Source organism: Oryctolagus cuniculus, chromosome 12, assembly GCF_964237555.1.
Source record: "Oryctolagus cuniculus chromosome 12, mOryCun1.1, whole genome shotgun sequence".
NCBI lineage: Eukaryota > Metazoa > Chordata > Mammalia > Lagomorpha > Leporidae > Oryctolagus > Oryctolagus cuniculus.
Genome location: NC_091443.1, coordinates 109,129,701 through 109,154,730, shown reverse-complemented (window position 1 = coordinate 109,154,730; position 25,030 = coordinate 109,129,701). Strand labels below are relative to the sequence as shown.

Sequence of the window (25,030 nt, the reverse complement as noted above, 5' to 3'; positions counted from 1 at the left end):
ACGAGCCCACGTGAGGGGGCTCCAGGGACGACAGCCAGGCGTCAGCGCGGGGCGCGCAGAGGAGGAAGCCGGGGAACCGACCGACACGACGGAGAGCCCCAGCACCGCCCTGTCGTTAATCAGCCTGCCCCCGCAGCCTCACGGCGCAAGCCGCGCCAGCCTCCGCCACCAGACAACCCCGCCGCCAGCCCGGCTCTTTTCAACTGCCCGCGGAAGTGCCCGCACCGGAACTCCTCCGCGCCCGCGCTCTCCCATTGGCTGAAGCGCCAGCCCGCCTCCACCCGCTTCCGCCCACGACTCGGGGGGCGGGGCCGTCCGAGGCGCCACTTCCGCCTCGCCCCACCCCACCTTCCCTTTTTAGCCGCTTCCGCTCCTGGGCCCCGCCCCGGCCCGCGCGGCCCCGCCCCCGGCCGGCGGGGCGGCCCCGCGGCGCCGCTTCCGGTGCGGGCCCCGCCCCGGCTGTGGCCCCCGGCCGCGGAGGAGCCCGAGACGCAGCTGCGGAGCCGGGGCCTGAGCGGCCGCGTCCACCACAGCGGGCGAGCCCGGGCGCCCCGCGCAGGTGAGCGGCGCGGGGTCCCGGCGGAGGGGGGCCGTGGCAGGTGGAGGGGAGGCAGGTGTGCGGGGAGCCGGGGGGCGCGCGCGCGCGGGGCGCTCGGTGCCCGTTCGAGGGGGTGGGCAGGGCAAGGGGCCGCGGCGGGGTGGCCGGAGGCCGGGCCGCGGCGAACGTCGTGCGGCTGGGCGTGGGGGCGCCGAGGGGCCGGGGGCCCCGCGAAGTTTCGGGGCGATGGGGGAGGGGCCGCGCCGCGGGGCAGGTGGTCGGAGCCCGGCCGGGCGCCGGGACCGCCGGGCGGTGTTCCTGGGCTGCGGCCGTTCGCGCTCGGAGCGCTCGCCTGCGTTTCTTCTCTGGCCCGCGGGGTGGGATGAGGGATGCGGCGTTGGAGGGGGCACCGGCGGCCCTGGCCGGGTGTCCGGGGGGAAGTCAGGGCGGTGAGAGGCTCGCTGGGACTCGGGTCTTCGCACAGCCGGCCCTTTGAAGACAAACAGCGAGAGTTTTGCTTTTTTTTTTTTTTTTTTAATCCCTACTTTTTTTTTTTTGCCTAGCTTTTAAAAAAGTATCTTTCTCTCTTCCCCTCTCTCTCTCTCTAACCTATAAAAAATTCATAAATCCGAGCAGTTTTTATAGCTAGAGATGTGATTACTTCCTCATGAATTTTTGAAGATGCTAAAGACATTTTTCCCCCCTTTCGGCCCTAAACGCTGGAACAATGCAGGTATCAAGTCCCAGCCTGTGTGCCGGAGCCGGGCGGCCAGGCCTGCTCACCCTGAAGTTTGCCCGTGCATTGTAATGCCCGCCGATGTGGGGGCCTGGGGGAGACCCACCCCAGGGAGTCTTGCTGGGGTGGGGGCCTGGAGGGCCGGAAGGGGGTGGAGAAGGAGGGGGTGTGAGGGGACCGACCGGGAAGAATGCAGATAAACCTGCCCCCAGAAGGCTTTGGCCCTTTCTTTTTGTGTTCATCCTAGAGTCCATGTCCCGGGAGCCAGTCAGGGCAGGGGCGTCCTTGGCCGGCTGTGGAAAAGAAGCCTTTAGCTTGTTTAGAAGGCCACAGCGATATCTGTTTCAAATTAATTAACTGTTAAAATCTCCAGAGGAATTCCCCTCTGTTTGTTTTTGAGCGAGGATTGCAATTTGAGACCCCCGCCTGCCTGCGTGTTTCTTCTTTCCTGTTGTTGAAACTGGACTCTCCGGGCCGGGCCGCAGTGTCCAGTCGGGGACGTTCGGAACGGGTGCATCCAGGAGCACTTCTCGGCCTCCCTTTTCCTGTGCGAGAAGTCGCTCCCGTGGGCCTGGTAACTCCGTGTGCAGCCGGGCCAGCGGGGCCTGTCCCCGGTGGGCCTGGAAACGTCAGCCTGTCCCCCCCGTAGCAGGAGCCTTCCCTTGGCCACTGTGGTGGTCGTCATTCTGCACTCTCGGTTGCCTTCTCAGGACCGTTTGATGAGGTGCTCACAGACTGGATGTTGTCTCAGTTTGCTCTCCTTAAAGCCCTCGGTAACCGGCCACTGCCGCTGCGACGCAGCCCATTGCCCTCTGAGATCCTGGTCACCCCTCCCCTGCTGCCCAGACCTCCACCTCTCTCACCTTAGGAAACCAGGCGCAGGAGCGTGTGCCTGTGGTCAGAACTCCAGGCCGTTCCGGAGAGGAGAGCACCTCTTTACACCTGTTTTACGTAGTTGTTTTTTCTACAGGTTAAGACCTAGAGCCGGTGTGCCTGCCAGGCTGCGCCCAGCTCGGAGCCATGCCCGTGTGTGGGTGACCCCGGAAGCCGGGATGGAGCCGCTGCCGCCACCGCCGCCGCCGCCGCCCCTGGCTGCTCCGCAGATGGATGCCCGGCCGCCGCAGGGACAGCAGGTGCGGGAGGCCCAGGCACTGTACGCGCACAAGCTGGCCGCACAGCCGGCCCTCCTGTCTGCCACGCCCGGGAGGCCGGCTGGCAGCCCTGCCCTGGCTCCCTCAGCCAGAGGCGCCCCGGCCCCGGCCGCGGCCCGCGCCTTCGAGCACATCGTGAACTCAGAGGCCGAAGAAGAGGAAGGAGGGCTGGCAGACGCGGACGGGGAGGCCGAGGCCGAGAAGGAGGCCCAGGCGGCCTCCAGGTACTTCCACGTGCAGAAAGCGGCTCGCCAGGAGCCCCGCGTGGCGCCCGCGTCCAGCGTGCTGCCCGCGCCAGGGCACCAGGCCAGAGACGATCATACCAAAGATGCTTCCCGGGCCCCGCCTGCCCTGGCCACAGCGGGGCAGCCCAGCTGGAATCTGGACGAGCAGCTCAAGCAGGTCAGTGTCTCTGCCACGGTGGTCACGTGTCCTTCCTGAGGGCCGGGGGCAGCGCCTGTGCCAGGGGGTCTTCCAGCCTCGGCGTGAACACGCCGTGGACTTTCCCTGTGAAAGCAATGGAGTGCATAAGTCGTTCCTAATATAGGTCGTCCCAGTTCCTCGTGAGAGCGAGGCAGTGCCGCCTTCTAGAGGAAGGGTGAGCTTGCGCGAACGTTGCGAGTGTCTAAAAATGAGATGTGTGCCTCTAATTATAGTTGTGTAGCAGCGACAGAGCGCTCGCGTGCTCAGCGTCGCTCGCCCAGGCCCTGGTCCTCCGAGGACGCTGTGTTCTTTTGCAGCCGATGGCAGCTGATAAGTAGCACTTGCATTGTGTGTGTTCCAGCGGAGAGCCTTGGACCTGTGATTGCAGGGCCCCCACCTCCTTGGAGCTAGGGGTGGGGGGAGCGGGGTGGTGGTGGAAGGAAGGCAGGCACTGCAGGCGCTGGTCCAGTCCCCGCCGCTCCACTCCGATCCCGCTCCCTGCTAGGCCTGGGCTCTGCACCCGCGCGGGAGACCCGGTGAAGCTCGTGGCCCCTGGCTTCGGCCTGACTCAGCCCTGGCTTTTGTAGGCATCTGGGGGGTGGAGCAGCAGTTGGAAGACTGACTGACTCTCCCTCTCTCTCCCCCCCCCCCCTTCTAATTCTGCCTTCCGAATAAATAAGTGAGTCTTAAAAAAAAAATAAAAGAAAGAAAAGAAACGGGGATGGATAGACTCCGTATTCCCACCGTAGCCCAGGAGAGCAGGTGGAAGTGCTCGCTCTCGTCCTCCCCCCCTTCCCTCTGTCTCCTCTCCCTCATCTCTTTCGAATAAATTATTTATAAATATTTATTTATTTGAAAGTCACAATTAAGGGAAGGAGAGGCAAAAAGAGAGGTCTTCCATCTGCTGGTTCACTCCCCAAATGGCCACACAGCCAGGGCTGGGCCAGGCTGAAGCCAGGAGCCGGAAGCTTCCTCCGGGTCTCCCAGGTGGGTACAGGGGCCCAAGGACTTGGGCCATTCTCTGCTGCTTCCCAGACCCACTAGCAGGGAGCTGGATCTGAAGTGGAGCAGCCGGGACTCCAGCCCATGCCCATGTGGGATGCCAGCACTGCTGACGGTGGCTTTACTCACGTCAGAGCGCTGGCCCCCAAAAAATAATCTTCTAAAAAAGGAAAAATTAGAAGCTGAAGGTGAGGTTGAGAACCCAGATTGCCCAGGCTCCACCCTTTGAGATAAGTCACCAGGACTCTGCAGTTGGCCAAGTTTTTTAAGATTTTATTTATTTGAGAGGCAGAGAGAAAGGTCTTCCATCTGCTGGTTCACTCCCCAAATGGCTGCAACAGCCAGAACTGAGCTGATCAGGAACCAGGAGCTTCCTCCAGGTCTCCCACATGGGTGCAGGGGCCCAAGCACTTGGGCCATCTTCCACTGCTTTCCCAGGCCACAGCAGAGAGCTGAATCGGAAGTGGAGCAGCCGGAACTCGAACCTGCACCCATATGGGATGCTGGTGCCATAGGCAGAGGCTTAGCCCACTGTGCTACAGCACCAGCCCCACAGTTGGCCTTTTTAAAAAAGATTTATTTATTTATTTGAAAATTAGAGTTAGAGGGAGAGACGGGGAGAGCGAGAGTTTCCATCCACTGGTTCAGTCCCCAGATGGCTGCAACAGCCAGGGCTGGGCCAGGCTGAAGTCAGGAGCCAGGAGCTTCATCTGGGTCTCCCCGTGGGTGCAGGGGCCCAGGAACGTGGCCCGTCTTGCTGCTTTCTTAGGGGCATTAGCAGGGAACTGGATCAAAAAGGGGAGCAGCTGGAGGTGGAACCGGAACTTTTACGGGATGCGGGCATTGCAGACGGCAGCTTAACCTGCACCACAGTGCCAGCCCCTCTGATTCGTCTTCTGCCTTGGCTTCTCCTCAGCCAGAGAATGGGAGCAGTGAGCCGGGCCAGGTTAAGGGACCTGTGGGTGCTGAGGCAGGGAGTCACGAGGAAGCTGGTAGTATCTGGGTACCCTCCATAGGCACATGCTCTCACGGGGCCCCAGGGTGCTAGTTTGAAGTCATTTGTGGAGAGCTGTGGGTTCACACAGGGCCTCTAAGAAGTCAGACAGGACCGGGGCGTCGGGACCTGAAAGCCCAGCTTTGTGGATCCAGGAGCCCTGTGCACGAGGTCTCGGGCAGCAGTGTTGAGAGCAGTGGGCCTCCAGCCGCATCATTTTCCTGTGTTCCCCCTCTGCTCTCTCGGTAGGGCTCTGAGCTGAGCCTGTCTTCTCATCTGTGGAGTAAAAGTGACTAGGCAGCCCCTTGGGCTGGCACGTGGCCCACGTGGTGGCCCAGGGCCGCCCTCTCCTGCGGGCACACAGACACGCCCCTGAGGCGGGGAAGGTGCTGGAACTGCACGGCGCTCTGGCACGGCTAGTGCTGGAGTCGGAGGCCGACTTCCACGACAGCAGCGCCTGGCTGCCAGCCCAGGCCCGCCTGCCGGCTCATTGCTTCAGTTCAGCAAAACATCTGTGAGCTGCCGGCAGCCCCCGCACGCCTGTGTGGTTGGCAGAGTTCCACGGCGGCCGCTGAGTCAGCCCGTAGCGGGATCCCGCCCTGACAGCGCTGGGAGAGTTCAGGCCCGAGGCGGCTGGGCTGCCCCCGCCTTGGCAGCCGGCCAGCCTCCGCGTGTGTGCGGTCGTTCCTAGAAAGTGCCGCCGCGTGCGAGGAACAAGTGGAGCTCCAGAGCCTGTCTGTCTGCAGGAAGTGCAGCAGGTGTTGAGGTCAGGCCGTTCGAGCTTTGAGAAAGGAGACTCTTGAGAACCGGCGTGCGCGGGCACACACGTGTGCGCCGCGGCAGGGCGCCCGGCCCGGCGCCGCGGCCGCACGGCTCAGCACCCAGGGCTGGCTGCTGGCGTCTGAAACCCTCTGCGTTCATGTCAAGTTCCAAGGCTTCCCTCTAGGGCTGGACCGCCTGGCAGAGCACCTGCTGAAGTGCTTTGCAAATGCTGACCCCGAATTTCCCTCTGCCTGTACTTGGGGGTGGGGAACTGGTGAGGGGCATCGGGTAGCCACTGCTTAAAACCAGAGGCGTGCCCCTCCTCTTTCTCTCTGGAATTTAGTTTTTCAGCATCACTTTGTTCTGTACTCTCTTCCCTTGTCCAAATCCTGCTTTAAGAGTAAAAAAAAATGTGTTTGTGGATTTGAAGCATTTTTTTTAGCTGTATTTTGGAAGGATTAAAAAATTAATATCCTTGGGGAGACCCAGTGGAAACTGAAACCCTGAGACTTGCTTTTTTTAAAACCTGTGCTGAGTCCTGTGTCTTTACGTAGTTAACTTCGCAGAACAGAAACAGTGTCCTCGTGTAGCAGTAGTTACAAAGGCCTCAGATCTCACTGTGCACGTGTTACAGTATCCAGTTTGTTCTTTTCAACAACCCCCTGTTGTAGCTACTACCTTGTGCCAGGCCCCTGCTCTAAAAGTGGGCCTGGACCCCGAGGAGCTGGTGGGCGGGTGGCTGCACTGTGGCGGCTCCAGGGGTTTGGTTGTGCTCATTTGTGCCCTGAGCCTACTGAAGCCCAGGGCCCGGTCCGTGGTGCTGTGTGTTAGAAGCTAACATCCGTGTTTCCCAGACCAGAGTGAAAAGGTTGACACTGTCTGCAGCTTAGCACGGCCGGGCACACCACCGGGAATGCTGGAGACAGGGCACGTGGCCTGGCCTTGGTGCCGGCGTCCTTTCTTGGAACGTGGGAAGTCGTTGCTTCCTGGGTTCTCCTTGAGTCAGCTCCTAGGGAATTCTGTGTCTGAAGGCCCCGGGTCACTGGGGTGCAGCGTCCTCCGACAGCGGGGTGGCGGGAAGATGGATGGGCCCCCGAGCCCAGCTTGCTAAACCCCGCAGGCGAGCAAGCTCTTGTAAAACGAGACAGACAGAGAGCCGAGCGTCCGTCTCAGAGCAGAGGGCAGCCGGCGGGCGTGCTGCCAGCCTGTCCGCGTGGTCCTCTGTCCTGGGCGGTTCAGGCGTTGTCTGTATCAGCTAGGCTTCCAGAAGGACCTGAACGGCCTCCGTGGATCGGAGGACGAGGGCTGGCTGGGCAGGGGTCGGTCCCTGTGGTGAGCCTGTGGGGGGGCCACAGCGAGCTCGGGGCAGGCCCTGAGAGCCGTTGCTCAGGCAGCGTGGCCCGCAGCTTCCCTGCCCTCCTGGCAGGTTTGGCAGGGCATGGCTTCGGAATTGCTTCACAGTGCAGAGCAGCTTCAGAAAGTCTGCAGTCGAAGAACTCCTCACTCTGCTAAACTTGCTAAGCACTGGGTAAGCAGGGCGTCGGCAGCGCCACACGCCCGGAAGCCGTGGGGCCTCAGCTGGTGCCGGCTCCGTGCGCCCCCAGGGTTCTCTGGAGGAGCCTCTGTACTCTCCAGGAGGAGGGAAAGGCCTCACGTTAGGTGGGCACCAGGCGACCAAGGGGACAGCCTTGAGCACAGGGAATCTTGTTTTGGTTGTCTGCCTCACACTCAAAACCTGTCCCATCCCGCTGTGAGAGGTGACTTCCTGCTGTCCCATCCCGCTGTGAGAGGTGACTTCCTGCTGGGCAGTTGGTGGGCGCCGGTCTCCAGAGTCAGGCTGTCCGCAGTGTGCAGGGTACGTGACCGCAGCACCTGCGGTGCCTCCTAAAAAGTACGAACTCTTCCCCGGGGAAGCGGCGGCGGGCGTCCCCCACTTCTTGGTAAGGTTCTGTCACATGCTCTGCCACTGGTCTCCGATGTCCGTGGGATCTTCAGGGTGGTTCGTAGCTGAGGGTGGACCGTCACCTAACCAGGGCACAGGCTCTGGGTGTGGTGCCTGGGGCAGGGCAGCTGGCCTGTCCCGGCCAGGGTGCAGCTGAAGGACTCGTAGTGCCCACCCAGGACACCCAGGACAGGCCCCGGCCGCTTCACGGTGCCGTGCGGTGGTCCTGTGAGCGGGGGCTGCGTTGCTCTAGGTGTGCAGCAGGGAGAGCGCGTGCGCTGTGCTTTGATCAGGTGCTGCCCAGGCTCTGGTCCGTGTCTCAGTAACCAAGGGGCTTGGCAACCCTGAGTTTTCTTCACTTCTGTCTTTAACACCCGTGTCCAGTTGTGTCCAGTCTGTGGTCAGTAGAGAGTTTGGATCCAGAATTCCAGATCTCTGACTCGGCTCTCCCAAAGGGTCTTCTCTGTCCATCTCTGTGTGTAGGGCTGTCCTCCCTCCCTTCTTTTCCCACACAGACGGAGAACTCCCGTCTGCTGGTGCGCTCCCCAAGTGCCTACAATGGCCAGGCCGTCGCCCAACCAAAGCCAGGATCCTGAAGTTCATTCTGTCGCGTGGGTGGCAGGGATCCAGGTGCTCCAGCCGTCACCTGCTGCTTCCCAGGGTGCACGTTAGCAGGGCGCTGGTGTTGAGCAGGACTCAGAGCCAGGCTCCACGATGAGGGGTGTGGGTGTCTAAACCATGAGGTCAGACGTCCGTCTCTCCCAGAAGTTCTTCAGCCTCGCGCTTGGTGTGAGCTCTGATGCCCTTCTGGAGGTTAGCCAGGGAGCTGAAGGCGTCAGTGCTGGGTGCCTGTCACCGAGTTACCTGTGACTATAAGTCAGCGTCGGTGTTAGGCCCCAGCCCCACCACGTGCTTGCACTGGTGCTGTGAAATGTTTCCGTTTTGTGCCAATGCACTCACCTTTTAATTCCACTTCCCGTGAATTTTGTATGTTATTTTTTTAAGTGTTTATTTTTCTTCATTTGAAAAGCAGAGAGACAGAGAACTCGTCCGTCTGGCAGTTCACCACCCAGCTGCCTGCGATAGCCAGGGTCAGAGCGAAGCCAGGAGCCTGGACTCTGTCTGGTTCTCCCGTGTGGACGACAGAGGCCCGGATACTTGAGCCCTCGTCTGCCGTCAGGAAGCAGAGCAGCAGGACTTGAACTGTCACTCCAGTGTGAGGTGCGGGCAGCCCAGGCAGCAGCTTCACCCACCCCATGCTCCAGTGTAACCTGCCTCTCTCAGCCTCTGAACCCATGCACTCGTTTGTTCCAGGATGGTGGTCGTCTCCCACCATCCTCTGGAGGCAATTTTAAAGACACTACAAAGGTAGAAGAAAAATACCATGTGGAAGATCTTTGTTAAATGAATGCCACCACACAGCAGTTAGGTAACACTGTCATTAGCACCTGAATGCTTTGTGAAGCGATACTTTTCCCGTCTCTCTCGCCTTTTTTTTTTTTTTTTTTTTTTTAAGATTTATTTTATTTACAGAGAGAGGAAGATAAAGATCTCCTGTTCTCTGGGTCACTCCCCAAATGGCCACCACTGCTGGCCCAGGCCAAAACCAGGCGCCTGGAACTCCATTCCGTGTGGGACACTTGGGTGGAACTCCTGCCTCCTGGCCTTGGCGGGCCCCACCTTGGCTGTTAAAACCATGTGGAGCCTGAACCAGCGGATGGAGGATCGTTCACTTGCCAGATGCCTTGCTGTCTTACCGTCTGGCTCTCTGGCTTTCAAATAAATAAAGTATATAAAAATATCTGGCTGGCGCCATGGCTCACTTGGCTAATCCTCTGCCTGCAGCGCCGGTACCCTGGGTTCTAGTCCCGGTCGGGGCGCCGGATTCTGTCCCGGTTGCCCCTCTTCCAGGCCAGCTCTCTGCTGTGGCCCAGGAGTGCAGTGGAGGATGGCCCAAGTGCTTGGGCCCTGCACCCGCATGGGAGACCAGGAAGAGACACCTGGCTCCTGGCTTCAGATCGGCGCAGCACACCAGCCGTAGCAGCCATTTGGGGGGAGAACCAACGGAAGGAAGACCTTTTTCTCTGTCTTTCTCTCTCTGACTGTCTAACTCTGCCTGTCAAAATAAATAAATAAATAAATAAAATATCTTTAAAAAAATCAGATGTTACTCCTTGAATACCCTTCAATTATGACGTCAGCTGCTCCAGTTATAAGATCCAAAACCGGAACCAGTGCTGTGGTGTAGTAGGCTAGTCCTCTGCCTGCGGCGCTGGCATCCCACATCGGCACTAGGTCCTGTCCTGGCTGCTCCTCCTCCGATCCAGCTCTCTGCTGTGGCCTGGGAAAGCAGCAGAGGATGACCCAAGTGTTGGGCCCCTGCACCCGTATGGGAGACCTGGAAGAAGCTCCTGGCTCCAGCTCCAGCTATTGCAGCCATCTGGAGAGTGAACCAGTGGCTAGAAGATCTCTCTCTCTAACTCTGCCTTGTGGATTGAATCCGAGCCCTTGGTGATCTGACCCTGCCCGCTCTGCAGCCTTGTCTCTGTAATCTGCCTCCTGCCCAGGCTCGCTGCGCTCGGCATGCTGGTCTCTGCCCGCCCCTGTCTCAGCGCCGTTCACGCTCAGTGTGGATCAGGTTCCCCCTTTATGTGGTCAGCGGACCTCGTGCCTCGTTTCCATGGTTTGTGCATCAATTCCCAGACCAAAGGGTGACCTCCGAGAGGACACGGGCCTCAGCGGGCAGTGCCGTGACTGCACACCAGGCTCCCGGAAATGTGTGTTTCTGCCACTTTCTCGTCACTTACTCTGTGTGTGTGTGTGTGTGTGTGTGTGTGTGTGTGTGTGGGGCTGTGTTTTATGTCTATAAGACTTTATTAGAGCAGTTTTAGGTTTTCAGCAAAATTCAATGCAAGGTACAAAGATTTCCCACACCTGCTGCCCCTCACGATATTCCCACGCCCCCCTTCTTCAAAATCCTGCACCAGAGGGAGCATTTGTTGTAACCAGTGAGCCCACACTGACCCAGGGCCCAGGACAGTGACCCCACACTGACACAGGGCCCAGGACAGTGACCCCACACTGACACAGGTCCCCACACTGTCACAGGGCCCAGGACAGTGACCCCACACTGACACAGGGCCCCACACTGACACAGGGCCCAAGACAGTGACCCCACACTGACACAGGGCCCAGGACAGTGACCCCACACTGACACAGGTCCCCACACTGTCACAGGGCCCAGGACAGTGACCCCACACTGACACAGGTCCCCACACTGACACAGGGCCCAAGACAGTGACCCCACACTGACACAGGGCCCAGGACAGTGAGCCCACACTGACACAGGGCCCAGGACAGTGACCCCACACTGACACAGGTCCTAGGACAGTGAGCCAGGACATAGCCACCCCATGTCCATATTTTGCATGCTTAGTGTACATTCTGTGGGTTTTGACAAATGTGGACGATGAGTGTCCACCCTTACAGGGTCACACAGGGCAGTTCAGAGCCGCAAACCCTCTGGGCTCCCTGTTCTGTCCCCCTCCGCTCCTCTGCCCTGACGACCACTGATGGCTTCACTGTCTGTCCTTTTGCCTTTTCCAGAACATTGGGTTGGGAGCACCCAGGATGTGGGTCTCCGTTGAGCTTTGTCTTGGTAAATGCGTGTAAGGCTCCTTGTCTTCTCACGGCTTGGGATTCATCTGTCAGCGCTGAGGAACCCCGTTCTCTGTGTACCACAGCCTTTATTTATTTGAAATCAGAGTTAGAGAGAGAGGTCTTCCATCCACTGGTTCACTCTCCAGGTGGCCACAATGGCCAGGGCGGAGCCAGGCTGAAGCAAGGAGCCAGGAGCTTCATCTGGGTCTCCCACAAGGGTGTCAGGAATCCAGGCACGTGGGCCATCTTGCGCTGCTTTCCCAGGCCATTAGCAGGGAGCTGGATCAGAAGTGGAGCAGCCAGGACACAAACTGGTGCCCATCTGGGATGCTGGTGTTACAGGTGGAGGCTTAACTGTCAGGCCACGGTTTGCTTGCGTTTGGGTAAGCAGCAGGTGCGCCGTTGCTGGGTGGTGAGGTGAGAGGAGGTTTTCTGCAGACAGCACCTCGCTGTCCTTCCTGTCTGCGGCGCTGTGCGTCCTCGCCAGCGTCTGCTGGTGTCGTGCTCGGGATTTTGGCTGTGTTCTTTGTTTTCTTTGCTGAAATTTTTGTTGAGATAACTGTAGCTTGACCTGGGCTTGTAGGAAGTGTACAGGAGCAATCCCTCCTGCACTGTGTCCATTCCCCCCGGTAACGTGGTGTGGCACCGCAGGGCGCCGGCGGTGGTACCCGTGCTGGCAGGAGCCCTGCTCCCCTCCCGATGTCTTCCTCTCTCCCTTTGACTCCCTTTTGTGCCTGTGTCTGTTCTGTTCTAAGCCGCTGTAGTTGTATGTTTAACACGCTTCCTGAAATTTCTGTTCCTTACCGAATGCATTTGATGATGTGTATCCTGTTCTTTGGGTCTGTCTTTTGCTGTGTCCCACACACTTCGACGTCTTGTCTCCAGTGTCAGCCTGTAGCTTCCTTATGTGTTGGTGGAGGACTGCTGCGATGCCCGTTCCCCGGGACTTGGGTGTGCTTGTCCCTAGGTCCCCTGCATGCTGGGACAGAGCGGACACTCCCCTCACGGTGGGGCCGGGCCTTGTGTCCATCGCATCAGGCTGCGTAACTGGGCTGCACGGATCTTCTTCCTTGTCCTGACTTCCTTGTGCGGTCTCAGAGGGAGACGTCAGCTACAGTGCTACTTCAGTGTGCAGCCGCCTCTTCCTGCTTAATACTTGTTAGCTTAGCAGTGCGCATGGTTGCCGGGCACTGGTGGCACTATGGGGTTCACTGAGTGTATGTGGGGGTCACTGAGTGTATGTGGGGGTCACTGAGTGTGTGTGGGGTCACTGAGTGGTTGCCGGGCACTGGTGGCACTGAGGGGTTCACTGAGTGTATGTGGGGGTCACTGAGTGTGTGTGGGGTTCACTGTGTGGTTGCCGGGCACTGGTGGCACTGTCGAGGTCACTGTGTGGTTGCGGGGCACTGGTGGCACTGTGGGGTCACTGAGTGGTTGCCGGGCACTGGTGGCACTGTCGAGGTCACTGAGTGGTTGCCGGGCACTGGTGGCACTGTCGGGGTCACTGAGTGTGTGTGGTTGCCGGGCACTGGTGGCACTGTCGGGGTCACTGAGTGTGTGGTTGCCGGGCACTGGTGGCACTGTCGGGGTCACTGAGTGTGTGGTTGCCGGGCACTGGTGGCACTGTGGGGTCACTGAGTGGTTGTCGGGTACTGGTGGCACTGTCGGGGTCACTGAGTGGTTGCCGGGCACTGGTGGCACTGTCGGGGTCACTGAGTGTGTGGTTGCCGGGCACTGGTGGCACTGTGGGGTCACTGAGTGGTTGTCGGGTACTGGTGGCACTGTCGGGGTCACTGAGTGGTTGCCAGGCACTGGTGGCACTGTCGGGGTCACTGAGTGTGTGGTTGCCAGGGACTGAATGGTGCCCTTTGACCTGTTTTGCCCTTTGCTTTTGGGTTTTCAGGAACCCTCTCTCTGTCCTTGCCTGTCTTAATGAGTTGGGTTTTGTGCTGTCCTTATTCTGTCTTATAAGTTATACTTTCTGTTTCTATTCTTTGGTTACTTTTTGAAAAAGATTTTATTTATTTGAGAGGTAGAGTTACAGAGAGAGGGAGAGACAGAAAGGTCTTCTACCCACTGGCTCACTTCCCAGATAGCTACAATGGCCAGAGCTGTGCCGATCCAAAGCCAGGAGCTTCTTCCGGGTTTCCCACGCATGTGCAGGGCCCCGAGGGCCTGGGCCATCTTCTGTTGTCTTCCCAGGCCATAAGCAGAGAGCAGCCAGGACTCAAACTGGCACCCATGTGGGACGCTGGTGCCTCAGGCAGAGGTTTAGTCGATTATGCCACAGCACCAACCCCTGATTGCTTGCTTTTTTATTGAAATTTACATTCTTCCAATACTACTTTCAAGCCTTAGTACTTTAGAAATTCTAGTTTTAGCTTTTGTGTCTCTAATCCCACCTTCCAGTTTACAGTGGCCAGTGTTTTAGTTCTGAGTTACTTTAATCTTACTGCAGATTAGGCCTTTTCTCCCAGTAGTTGTCTTCTCAAGATTGATTTCTTCACAAGGCAGAGATAGACAGAGATAGATACACAGATACAGATATATCTTCCACCAGTGGCCGGGGTTGAGCCACCCCGAAACCAGGACCTAATTCCAGGTCTCCCACGTGGGTGCAGGGGTCAAGGCACTTGGGACACCTGCCACTGCTTTCCCAGGGCAGTAACAGGGAGCTGAATCGGAAGTGGAGCAGCCAGGACTTGAAGCGGCGCCCATATGGGCTGCTGGCCCTGCAGGTGGCTGCTTTACCTGCTGCACCACAGTGCAGGCCCCATCATTTTTTCTGTAGATTTACCAAGGTTATGCATTTCTTTTCTCGTCATCAATGCAGCCGCTGTCTCCTTCTGGGCTCACTTTCCACTTTTCTTCTTCACTTTTTTTTTTTTTTTTTACCACAGATTTTTGTGTAATAATTGGTCTTCCTATGGCTGAATAGAGCTGTTCATAGCCATAGAGTCTGTATTGACTTGCTTTCCTTAACACTGTGTTGATGGATTTCATTGTTTTTACAATGAAGGCTTTTTGTCAATCTTACTACTTTTGTGAATCTTTTTCTCTCATACTTTTTAAAATTTTTCTTTTTGGCTTTGCTATTTTGAGTCTCCCACTTCAATATTCTAGGTTTAGATTTGCTTGTTAAAAAATGTTTGTTTACTTATTTATTTATTCATTGAAAGGCTGAGCAAGAGAGAGAGAGAAAGAGAGCATCTTCCATCTGCTGGTTCACTCCCCAAATGTCTGCAAAGGCCAGGCCTGGGCCAGGCTGACTCCGAGAGCCTGGAGCTCCCCCTGGTCTCCCATGTGGGTGCAGGGGCAGAGTGGACAGTAAGAAAGAGAGACAGAGAGAAAGGTCTTCCTTTGCCGTTGGTTCACCCTCCAATGGCCGCCGCGGCCGGCGCGCTGCGGCCAGCGCACCGCGCTGATCCGATGGCAGGAGCCAGGAGCCAGGTGCTTTTCCTGGTCTCCCATGGGGTGCAGGGCCCAAGCACCTGGGCCATCCTCCACTGCACTCCCTGGCCACAGCAGAGAGCTGGCCTGGAAGGGGGGCAACCGGGACAGAATCCGGCACCCCGACCGGGACTAGAACCCGGTGTGCCGGCACCGCTAGGCGGAGGATTAGCCTAGTGAGCCGCGGCGCCGGCCCGGGCGTCTTCTGCTGCCTTCTCTGGTGTTTAGCAGGAACCAGCACTCAACGCAATCCATGCCGCCCTGGTGTGCGCAGCAGTTTCGCTTGCACGCGATGCCTGCCCCTGGCATTTGCCCTCCTCGCGCCTGGGCTGCTCCCTCAGCCTGATGCGCGTGTGTGAGCGCGTGCTCCCGGCCACTGGTTTCTCTTCGCCAGTCTCCGTCCAGTGGGCCATCTTCACTTTCAGAACTGTACCCCTTTTTGCGCCTGCATCCTGGAACACTTGCACATGGAAGTTCACGATTGCCAATTCTCGGTTCAGCTCTCTATTCTATTATAGCTCTTTTGAAAAATGTGTTTCTTAATCATTGTGTTTAATTGTTGAGACATTTTTGCCTTTTACAAATCTGCCTGCTCTTCATGATTTCTCTTTTCCTTTAGCTCTTTGAACACCTCTTTTTAAAGCTTTCTATTAAGAAATTGCTAAAACTTTTTCATATAGAAATTTCAAGCAAGCCGGAGAGCGTGGTGAGAACCAGTGTGTCCCTTGCTCAGCTTTGAGCAGACGTCAGCATCCCGCCCCTCTGTTAAATCATGCTCACCTTCAGGATGCTTTCCAGTCACTGTGCTGTCAGCACGCGTCCTCACAACGCAAGCCGTGCCGATGTTGTGGTGTTTTTGCTGCTGGTTTTTCGGGGTGTGCTCACGTGGGGGCCCTGCTGTGGCAGCGCTCCTGCCGGGCTCCCCTCTGCTGTGGACCTGGAGTTTGCACCTCCGCCCAGTGAGTTTCTGTGGACACTCTTGCCACAGGGGACCTCGGGCGTGGCAGCTTTTCTTTTTCTTTTTCTTCAAAGATTATTTATTTATTTGAAAGTTAGAGTTACAGAGAGCAAAGGAGAGACAATGGCCAGGGCTGGGCCAGGCTGAAGCCAGGAGCCAGGGGCTTCCTCTGGGTCTCCCCTTTAGGTGGCAGGGGCCCAAGAAGTTGGCTATCTTCTCCTTTTCCTGGCCGCTATCAGGGAGCTGGGCCGAGTGGAGCAGCCGGGTCAGAAACCTGTGCCCATATGCCGTGCTGGCGTCACAGCTCGAGGCTGTACCCATGATGCCACAGTGCCGGCCACAATGGCAGCTTTTCCAGGTCCGGCTCATGGGGGAAGCAGATGTGGCCCTTCCTGGCTCCGGCTCTGTGCAGTAATTTCAGTCCTGGTTCCTGGCAGGCAGGGGGCCTGCAGCCTGGACTCCTGTCCCTTGGGCGCTCTGCTGTTCAGAGCTCCGTCCAGGTCCCTTGAGCCTGTCGGCCCACGTCGGCTTGCCCACTGCACCTTCCAGTTTGTTTCTGCTCTCTGCAGGTGTGCAGTTCCGGCTGGCCTCTCCGTAGGAGGTTTTCTCTGGGCGGGGAGGGTGCCAGGGAGATGGCAGAGCTCCTCCACAGCCGACTCGGGATTGTCCGCTGCTTGTTTGCTTGTTTTTGATTCTTATTTATTTGAGAGAGAGAGGGAGTGCTCCCATATGCAGGTTCGCTCCCTGAACGCCTACAGCAGCGGGGCTAGGAACCTGGAACTCCATCTGGCTCTCCCACGTGGGTGGCAGGGACCCACACTCTGAAGCCATCCTCCACGGCCCCCGGGGTGTAGCAGGATGCGGCAACCGAGGCACGCCAGTGTAACCACTAGCCCAAACACCTGCCCCCGTGTGTGTGTTTCTGTGTTTTAAATGGCGAGGTCTTTCTGACCTCTCCTCTGCTCTCTCTCTGGGCCAGGTGAGGCAGCCTGCTGTTTGCTGCTCCTCTTGGTGTGTGTCGTGTTTACGGACGAGGTGACAGAACCGGGCTGCTGTGGTCTCACGCTGGGAAGCGGGAACCCGGGCAGCCTCACTCCTAGTCCCTCGCCCTGTGCACACGGAGCGGGAAGACCATCTTTTCTCAGTGGTTTCATGACTAAAATAGCTTGTATTTATGTTTTCTGACTGTTCAAGGAATTCAGGCTCATTAGAGAACGTGGAAAGTATAAGAATTTGTACACAGGAGAATACAGGCACACTAGGTAACTTAGGTATAACTGTGACATGTGAGTAGTCCTCTGTGCACAGGAAAATACAGGCAGACTAGGTAACTTAGGTATAACTGTGACATGTGAGTAGTCCTCTGTACACAGGAAAATACAGGCACACTAGGTAACTTAGGTATAACTGTGACATGTGAGTGGTCCTCTGTGCACAGGAAAATACAGGCACACTAGGTAACTTAGCTATAACTGACATGTGAGTAGTCCTCTGTGCACAGGAAAATACAGGCACACTAGGTAACTTAGGTATAACTGTGACATGTGAGTAGTCCTCTGTGCACAGGAAAATACAGGCACACTAGGTAACTTAGGTATAACTGACATGTGAGTAGTCCTCTGTGCACAGGAAAATACAGGCACACTAGGTAACTTAGGTATAACTGACATGTGAGTAGTCCTCTGTGCACAGGAAAATACAGGCACACTAGGTAACTTAGGTATAACTGTGACATGTGAGTGGTCCTCTGTGCACAGGAAAATACAGGCACACTAGGTAACTTAGGTATAACTGTGACATGTGAGTAGTCCTCTGTGCACAGGAAAATACAGGCACACTAGGTAACTTAGGTATAACTGACATGTGAGTAGTCCTCTGTGCACAGGAAAATACAGGCACACTAGGTAACTTAGGTATAACTGTGACATGTGAGTAGTCCTCTGTACACAGGAAAATACAGGCACACTAGGTAACTTAGGTATAACTGACATGTGAGTAGTCCTCTGTGCACAGGAAAATACAGGCACACTAGGTAACTTAGGTATAACTGTGACATGTGAGTAGTCCTCTGTGCACAGGAAAATACAGGCACACTAGGTAACGTAGCTATAACTGACATGTGAGTAGTTCCCTGTATTTTGAAGGAAGATTTGTCTCATAGATTTTGTTTTAGTTTTATATAGAATTGTGTGCCCAGCTTTTTTCACCTGGCAAACCATGAACGTTTTTATCATTCAGCTTTATTCTGAGGGGCCCGTGTTGAGCTGCAGTGGGTTCAGCAGCTGCTTGCAGCACCAGCATCCCGTACAAGCATGGTTCGAGACCCGGCTGCTCCACTTCCGATCCAGCTCCCTGCTGATGCACCTGAGAAAGCAGTGGGAGATGGCCCGAGTGCTGGGGCCCTGCTCCTGTGTAGGAGACCTGGAGGAAGCTCTGGGCTCCTGGCTTCTGCCTGACCCAGCCCTGGCTGCTGTGGCCGTCCAGGGAGTGAATCAGCTGATGCAAGACCTCTCTCTCTGTCTTTGTAACTCTGGAATGGAAGTGGAGCAGCCGGGACTCGAACTGGCACCTGTATAGAATGCCAGTGCTGCGGGCAGCTGCCCAGCCTGCTGTGCCACGACAGTCGTCAGCAACCCTCAGAACTCTACGCTTGTTCTCTGACTTGGTGCCGCGGCCACCTTGTGTGTTGTGTTCGTGAAGGTGTGTGCCACTCCTTTATAATCCCTTATCTGAAAAGTACATAAGCAGTGTGGGTGTGCACTCACGAGGAGCTGAGTGATAGAGCGTGCTACGCAGTACGCAGTTCAGGTTTAAAGCAGGCTTCGGTGACCCGCCCACCCCCTCCAGTGTGCTGAGCCTGTGCCCTGCTGGGTGTGGGAGGGGTCGTCCTCCAGGCTGGATGTGTGTGTGGGGGGGGGTATGTAGTGCTCAGTCATCCTCCAAAGGTAGTAACTGGCTGTGCTACCAAGGATGTGTTTTCCTGAACTCTTGTGAACACTGGTCGGTTTTTCCTGTCTTTTCATGTGTTTGCCTTTTGTGTCTGCTGGGAGAATGGCCTGCCCCGTGCTGTGTGTCGCTTTCTGGTAGTAACTCCTCCCAGAAGAGGCCCTGGCCTAGAGGTGTGTTTCTCATGTTAGTCTATGAAGGTACAGACGCTGTAACTCCACATGCGGTTCTCTCTCATCAGGAGGGGCTTAGTAAGAAAAACTCTTACCACTTCACTGCTCTGTTCTCTTGTGTCGATATTTACTCCATCTAGGATTAATAGGAAAGGTGTGGAATGGGGGTCGGACGTCTCGGAAAGTGACTCAGGGGCTACATTGCTGCCTGGGACACCTGCTCCCACAGCGGAGTGCCTAGGCTCCCGGCTCCTCCCACTTCCAGGCCAGCTCCCTGCTCATGCACCCTGGGAGGCAGCAGATGGTGGCTCAAGTACTTGGGTCCCTGCCACACTCCTGGGAGACCTGGACTGCGTTCCCAGCTCCTGGCTTTGCCCTGGCCCAGCCCTGGCTGTTGCATGCATTTGGGGAATGAACTAGTGATGGAAAATCTCTGTTTATCTGTCTCTCTGCCTTTCAAATGAAATGAAATAAAAATTTAAAAAATTTTTAAATGTATAAAATTTTTTTAAAAAAATGAAAAGCAATTTACTTGAGAGGCAGAAAGAGGGCTTTTTTTTTTTTTTTTTAAAGATTTAGCTATTTGAAAGGCAAGAGTTACAGAGGGGAGGGAGAGAGAGAGAGCGAGATGGAGATAGAGAGGGGTATGTGTGTGTGAGAGAGAGAGATGGAGATAGAGAGGGGTGTGGGTGTGTGTGTGTGAGAGAGAGAGAGAGAGAGAAGTCTTCCATCTACTGGTTTACTCCCCAGATGGCCAGAACAGCCAGAGCTGAGCCGATCCAAAGCCAGGAGCCAGGAGCTTTTTCCCACATGGATGGAGGGGCCGTCTTCCGCTGTTTTCCCAGGCTATAGCAGAGAGCCAGATTGGAAGTGGAGCAGCCAGGACTCGAGCCAGCGCCCATATGGGATGCTGGCGCCACAGGCTGCAGCTTAACCTGCCGTGCCACAGCGCTGGCCCGGAGAGATCTTCCATCCACTGGTTCACTCCCCAGATGCCCACAACAGCTGGGGCTGAACCAGGTCAAAGCCAGCAGTCTGGGACGCAGTTGAGGTTTCCCATTGGGTGTCGGAGACCCAAGTATTTGTGCCGTTACTGCTGCTTCCCAGGAAGTTGGAATTAGGAGCAGGAGCCGGAACTTGAACCCAGGCACTCAGTGTGGGCTGCAGATGTGTGAGGCTGATGCTCCCAGAAGGGCGATGCTGCCTGGGGTCCCTGTGGGGACGTGGGGACTCCCACTGCACCACTCCCGTTAGCCCAGGAGACCCCGTTGTGTTTGCTGCTCTGCTGGCGAAGCTCCCGTGTCTCGCCCTGTGCAAGTGCCGCTGCTGTCTTCAGAGCCTGCAGTGTGCTCTCGCTGCCCTCGCCGGAGTCCTCACCCGGGCCCTGTCCGTCCTGCTGCCGCTCCTGTCGGCTTGTTCTTCACTGTGTCCTCACCACCTGCCGGGCCGTCGGCTGGTCAGGAGCCTCGTGGAAGAACCAGACACCATTCCTGGTGGGAGGCTCCTGCCTGCAGAGGCACAGCCGCTTTCGACGTCGGCACGCCCTGCCAGCACCAGGCACACAGTGTGGCCTTGGAGAAGGCCTGGCAGGCGCTCCGGGGATCCGCAGCAGGGCCAGCACCCTGCCCGGGACACCTGCCCTGGGATCCCGAACTGGAAAGTGAAGGAGGGATGTTTTCTCGCTTTATAAAGTAATTAATGACAGCATGTCAATAAAGATTTTTAGATTCATTTTATTTATTGGAAAGACAGATTGACAGAGGGGGAGAGACAGAGAGCGATCTTGCTGGTTCACCCCCCAGATTGGCCACAGTGATCGGGGTTGTGCCAGGCTGAAGCCAGGAGCCTGAAAGTCCTTCCCGGTCTCCCACAGGGGTGGCAGGTGCCCAGGCACTTGGGCCGTCTTCTGCTTTCCAGGCACATTAACAGGGTGCTGGATCGGAAGCAGAGCAGCCGGGACTGGGACTGGCGCTCATGTGGGACGCTGTCGCTGCGCGGCTGCACAGGCTCCACAGCGCAGCCCCCCTCCCTTTTTGTTGCTTATTTTTGTCTACTTGAAAAGAGAGAGATGCCTTCCACCCACTAGTTCAGCGTTCCAAATGCCCACGTGGCTGGGGCTGAGTCAGACCCAAACTAGGAGCCCAGAACTCAGTCCAGGTCTTCCAGATGGCCGGCAGGGGCCCAAGCACTGGGCCGTCCCCTGCTGCTTCCCGGGGTGCATCAGCAGGAGAGCAGATTGGAAACGGGGAAGCCCAGTCTCGAACTGGCAGCCGGCGTGGGATGCGGCTTCCCGCAGCAGCGGGACTTGCCGGGCCACAGCGCCCATCCCCGCGATGGCACTGGTCAAAGTCTGTTCTTCCGCTGCAGTTACCATGTGTGGGGGGAGGGACTGGCGCTGCGGTGCTGTGGTCAAGCCCATCCGAGCACTGCTGGTTCCGGTCCTGGCTGCTCCACTTCTGATCCAGCTCCTGCTGATGTTCCCGGAGAGCAGCGGCAGTGGCCCAGCTGCTCGGGCCCTGCACCCACGTGGGAGACCCCGGGGGAGTGAGGGCTCCTGGCTTTGGATCAGCTCAGCACTGGCTGTTGTGAACTGGTGGACAGAGGATGTCTTTGTCGCTCACTCTGCCTTCCAGATAAATGAATCTCTCAGAAGAAAATGTGTCGTTTAGAAGTTGACTGAACCTTTTGTGGAGCTTGTCCTCAGCCAGCTTCCCGATTCTTCGGGCCTGATCTCCGTCCTCATGGAGGCCCCGCGGCCCTCAGTGAGGCCCTGTGTGTGAGTGGACACCGCGGCCACTGTGGAAGCCACGGTGCTGCCAGCCCAGGTCCCACAGAGGGAAGGAGCGGGGACTTCCCCGGGCTGCCCAGACCTGGGTGTCCTCCTCCTGTTCTCCCTCGACCTGGGTGGGAAGGTGGGACCCCACCCTGGCTCCCCTCCCCCGCCCTTCCCATTCAGCCTAATCAGAGAAGTGGCCCTTAGCACTTTTTCCAGGCCACCGCGTTTGAATGGATCTCCATTGCTAGTAGTAGGTGGACAAGCTCTTTCTGGTTCCTGCTAACGTGACCTGGCGGCGGAAGGTGTGCATCTGATAATTACAGCCCAGCTTCCGCGGCCTGGGCCGGAGGCGGGGGGGGGGGGGGGGGCGGTAATCCTGATCTTATCAAGAGGGTTTGGAGTCCCACAGCGTGGCTCACAACAGTATCTCTGTAATCCTGCCCGTCACACCTGGGAGCAGCTAAAACCGGGGCAGGGCAAAGAGCGTTTCTCTTTGTGCTGAGATCTGGGAGTTGGAGGAGCGTCACCACGTCATCCAGGCGTGTGTGTTGCGGGGGACACTCACAGAGCTGGCCAGAGCCTCCTGTGCTCTGCTGACTGGTGTTGGGGTCAGTAGTGACTGGGGGCGTCGTTCTGTGGTGCTCCCACCCTCTGTAGCTGCGGCCGACAGGACTGCCCACACCCAGCTGCCAGCTTGCGCTTGGCTTCCAAGCTCCCCCTGGACCGGGCTCTGGCTTCTCTTGTCCAAGCCAGAGACTTGGGCTGTGCCCCCTGCAGGCATGGTGTTTTCCCGACGGCTGCCCTGAGATTCGGGCCTAGGAAGTCGCAGGACCCTTGGCCCTGGGGTGCACTGTGGACACCGTGGCCACCTGGTTTTCAGTTTTCACTCGAGGCTCTTTGCAAGAATCGGCGGTGGCTGAGCCCCGTGCTCTCATCCCCAGGAAAGGGTTAACTGCTGCCTGGGCAGGAGTGAGGAATGGGAACTAAAATTGCTTTGGACATCTGAGCTGGGCTTTAATAAGATATTCCAGGTGGTCAAGGAGTAATCCTAAAATAGCCTAGATACTTAATTGCTTCTAAAGTCAGGCACTCCCGTCTCTGGGGAGGCGCAGCTCTGAGGAATGCAGCCTGGCTCCTGAGATCCTGGAGGCGTGGTCTGGGCTGCTGCTTGTTGTTTTTTCCCTTCAAATCCAAGCAAAAAGGCCCAGGGCAGCCTTCCTGGGTCCCAGCCCTCCCCAGCCTGCTCCTGGCAGCCGGAGCCCCGCTCAGCTTTTTCCTGTCTGGGGCAGAGCGTCCCTTTCTTGTACTCGCCTTCCTCTCCTCACCCCAGATCCACCGGTGCCCAGGTGGCTCCCCTGTTCTGGCACTGATTCCAGGTGTGACCACTGCTGGCTTCCCTCACCAGTCTCCAGTGCCACGTGCAGAAGTTGGCTCTGGCCCTGTCCGGTGTCACTGAGGGGCAGGAAGGTGCATTTCACCACTGAAGGGACAGCCACCCGCACGGCCGGAGACAGTGACAGAAAACTTTTTTTTTAGGATGTATTTATTTATTTGAAGGTCAGAGTTACACAGAGAGAAGGAGAGGCAGAGGGAGGGAGAGACAGAGATCTTCCATCCGCTGGTTCACGCTCCTGTTGGCCACAATAGCCGGAGATGCGCCTGTTTGAAGCCAGGAGCTTCTTCTGGGTCTCACGTGGGTGCAGGGGCTCAAGGACTTGGGCCATCTTCCACTGCTTTCCCAGGCCATAGCAGAGAGCTGGGTCGGAAGTGGGGCAGCTGGAACTGGAACCGGCGCCCACAGGGGATGTTGGCTCTGCAGGCGGCAGCTTTACCCACTGTGCCACAGCGCCAGCCCCCTACAGATAACTCTTGACAGATGAATCAGCGGTTAATCCGGAAAACAATAACAGTTTTCTACACACACACAATCGCAGCTGGGTGATTGGTATTTCATCTGCCGCTCTCCCCTCTGGACTGCAAGCTCAGCACCGTTCACAGATTCTGCTGCATCCCATGCGATGGGGCCACTGGGACAAGAAGTCAGCCTTCCCCGTCACAGTCCTGCTAGGAGTCTGGCTCCCTGTGTGTGTGTGTGTGTGTGTGTGTGTGTGTGAGAGACGTATTAGGAGTCTGGCTCCCTGTGTGTGTGTGTGTGAGAGAGAGAGAGAGAGAGACGTATTAGGAGTCTGGCCCTGTGTGTGTGTGAGTGTGTGTGTGTGTGTGTGTGACGTATTAGGAGTCTGGCTCCCTGTGTGTGTGTGTGTGTGTGTGTGAGAGAGAGAGAGACGTATTAGGAGTCTGGCTCCCTGTGTGTGAGTGTGTGTGTGTGTGTGAGAGAGTGTGTGAGACGTATTAGGAGTCTGGCTCCCTGTGTGTGTGTGTGTGTGAGACGTATTAGGAGTCTGGCTGTCCGTGTGTGTGTGTGTGTGTGTGTGTGTAGGAGTCTGGCTCCCTGTGTGTGTGTGTGTGTGTGAGAGAGAGAGAGAGAGAGAGTGTGTGAGACGTATTAGGAGTCTGGCTCCCTGTGTGTGTGTGTGTGTGTGTGTGTGAGAGAGAGAGAGAGAGAGAGAGAGAGAGAGAGAGACGTATTAGGAGTCTGGCCCTGTGTGTGTGTGTGTGTGTGAGACGTATTAGGAGTCTGGCTCCCTGTGTGTGTGTGTGTGTGAGAGAGAGAGAGAGAGAGAGAGAGAGACGTATTAGGAGTCTGGCCCTGTGTGTGTGTGTGTGTGAGAGAGAGAGAGAGAGAGAGACGTATTAGGAGTCTGGCCCTGTGTGTGTGTGTGTGTGAGAGAGAGAGAGAGAGAGACGTATTAGGAGTCTGGCTGTCCCTGTGTGTGTGTGTGTGTGTGTGTGTAGGAGTCTGGCTCCCTGTGTGTGTGTGTGTGTGAGAGAGAGAGAGTGTGTGAGACATATTAGGAGTCTGGCTCCCTGTGTGTGTGTGTGTGTGTGTGTGTGTGTGAGACGTATTAGGAATCTGGCTCCGTGTGTGTGTGTGTGTGTGTGTGTGTGAGACATATTAGGAGTCTGGCTTCCTGTGTGTGTGTGTGTGTGAGAGAGAGACGTATTAGGAGTCTGGCTCCCTGTGTGTGTGTGTGTGAGAGAGAGAGAGTGTGTGAGACGTATTAGGAGTCTGGCTCCCTGTGTGTGTGTGTGTGTGTGTGTGTGTGTGAGACGTATTAGGAATCTGGCTCCGTGTGTGTGTGTGTGTGTGTGTGTGTGTGAGACATATTAGGAGTCTGGCTTCCTCTGTGTGTGTGTGTGTGAGAGAGAGACGTATTAGGAGTCTGGCTCCGTGTGTGTGTGTGTGTGTGTGAGAGAGAGAGAGAGAGACGTATTAGGAGTCTGGCTCCGTGTGTGTGTGTGTGTGTGTGTGTGAGACGTATTAGGAGTCTGGCTCCCTGTGTGTGTGTGAGTGTGTGTGTGTGAGAGAGAGAGAGACGTATTAGGAGTCTGGCCCTGTGTGTGTGTGAGTGTGTGTGTGTGTGAGAGAGAGAGACGTATTAGGAGTCTGGCTGTCCG

The 25,030-nt window shown here is 56.9% G+C and overlaps 1 protein-coding gene across 4 annotated transcripts in view; it reads left to right on the top strand.

Moving 5' to 3' along the window:
• Window positions 1-402: 402 nt before the first annotated feature.
• ARID3B (AT-rich interaction domain 3B) overlaps window positions 403-25,030 on the top strand; it is a 46,693-nt gene continuing 22,065 nt past the window's right edge. For 2 of the 4 annotated variants that reach the window (XM_070054685.1, XM_070054682.1), the window contains exons 1-2: window positions 403-559; window positions 2,245-2,827. In XM_070054685.1, the coding sequence (XP_069910786.1) occupies window positions 2,327-2,827 (501 nt within the window). In that variant the 5' untranslated portion in view covers window positions 403-559; window positions 2,245-2,326. Of the gene's footprint in view, window positions 560-708; window positions 1,272-1,984; window positions 2,048-2,244; window positions 2,828-25,030 lie in introns of those variants that run through there. The other 2 variants (XM_070054684.1, XM_070054683.1) reach the window with 2 other exon arrangements.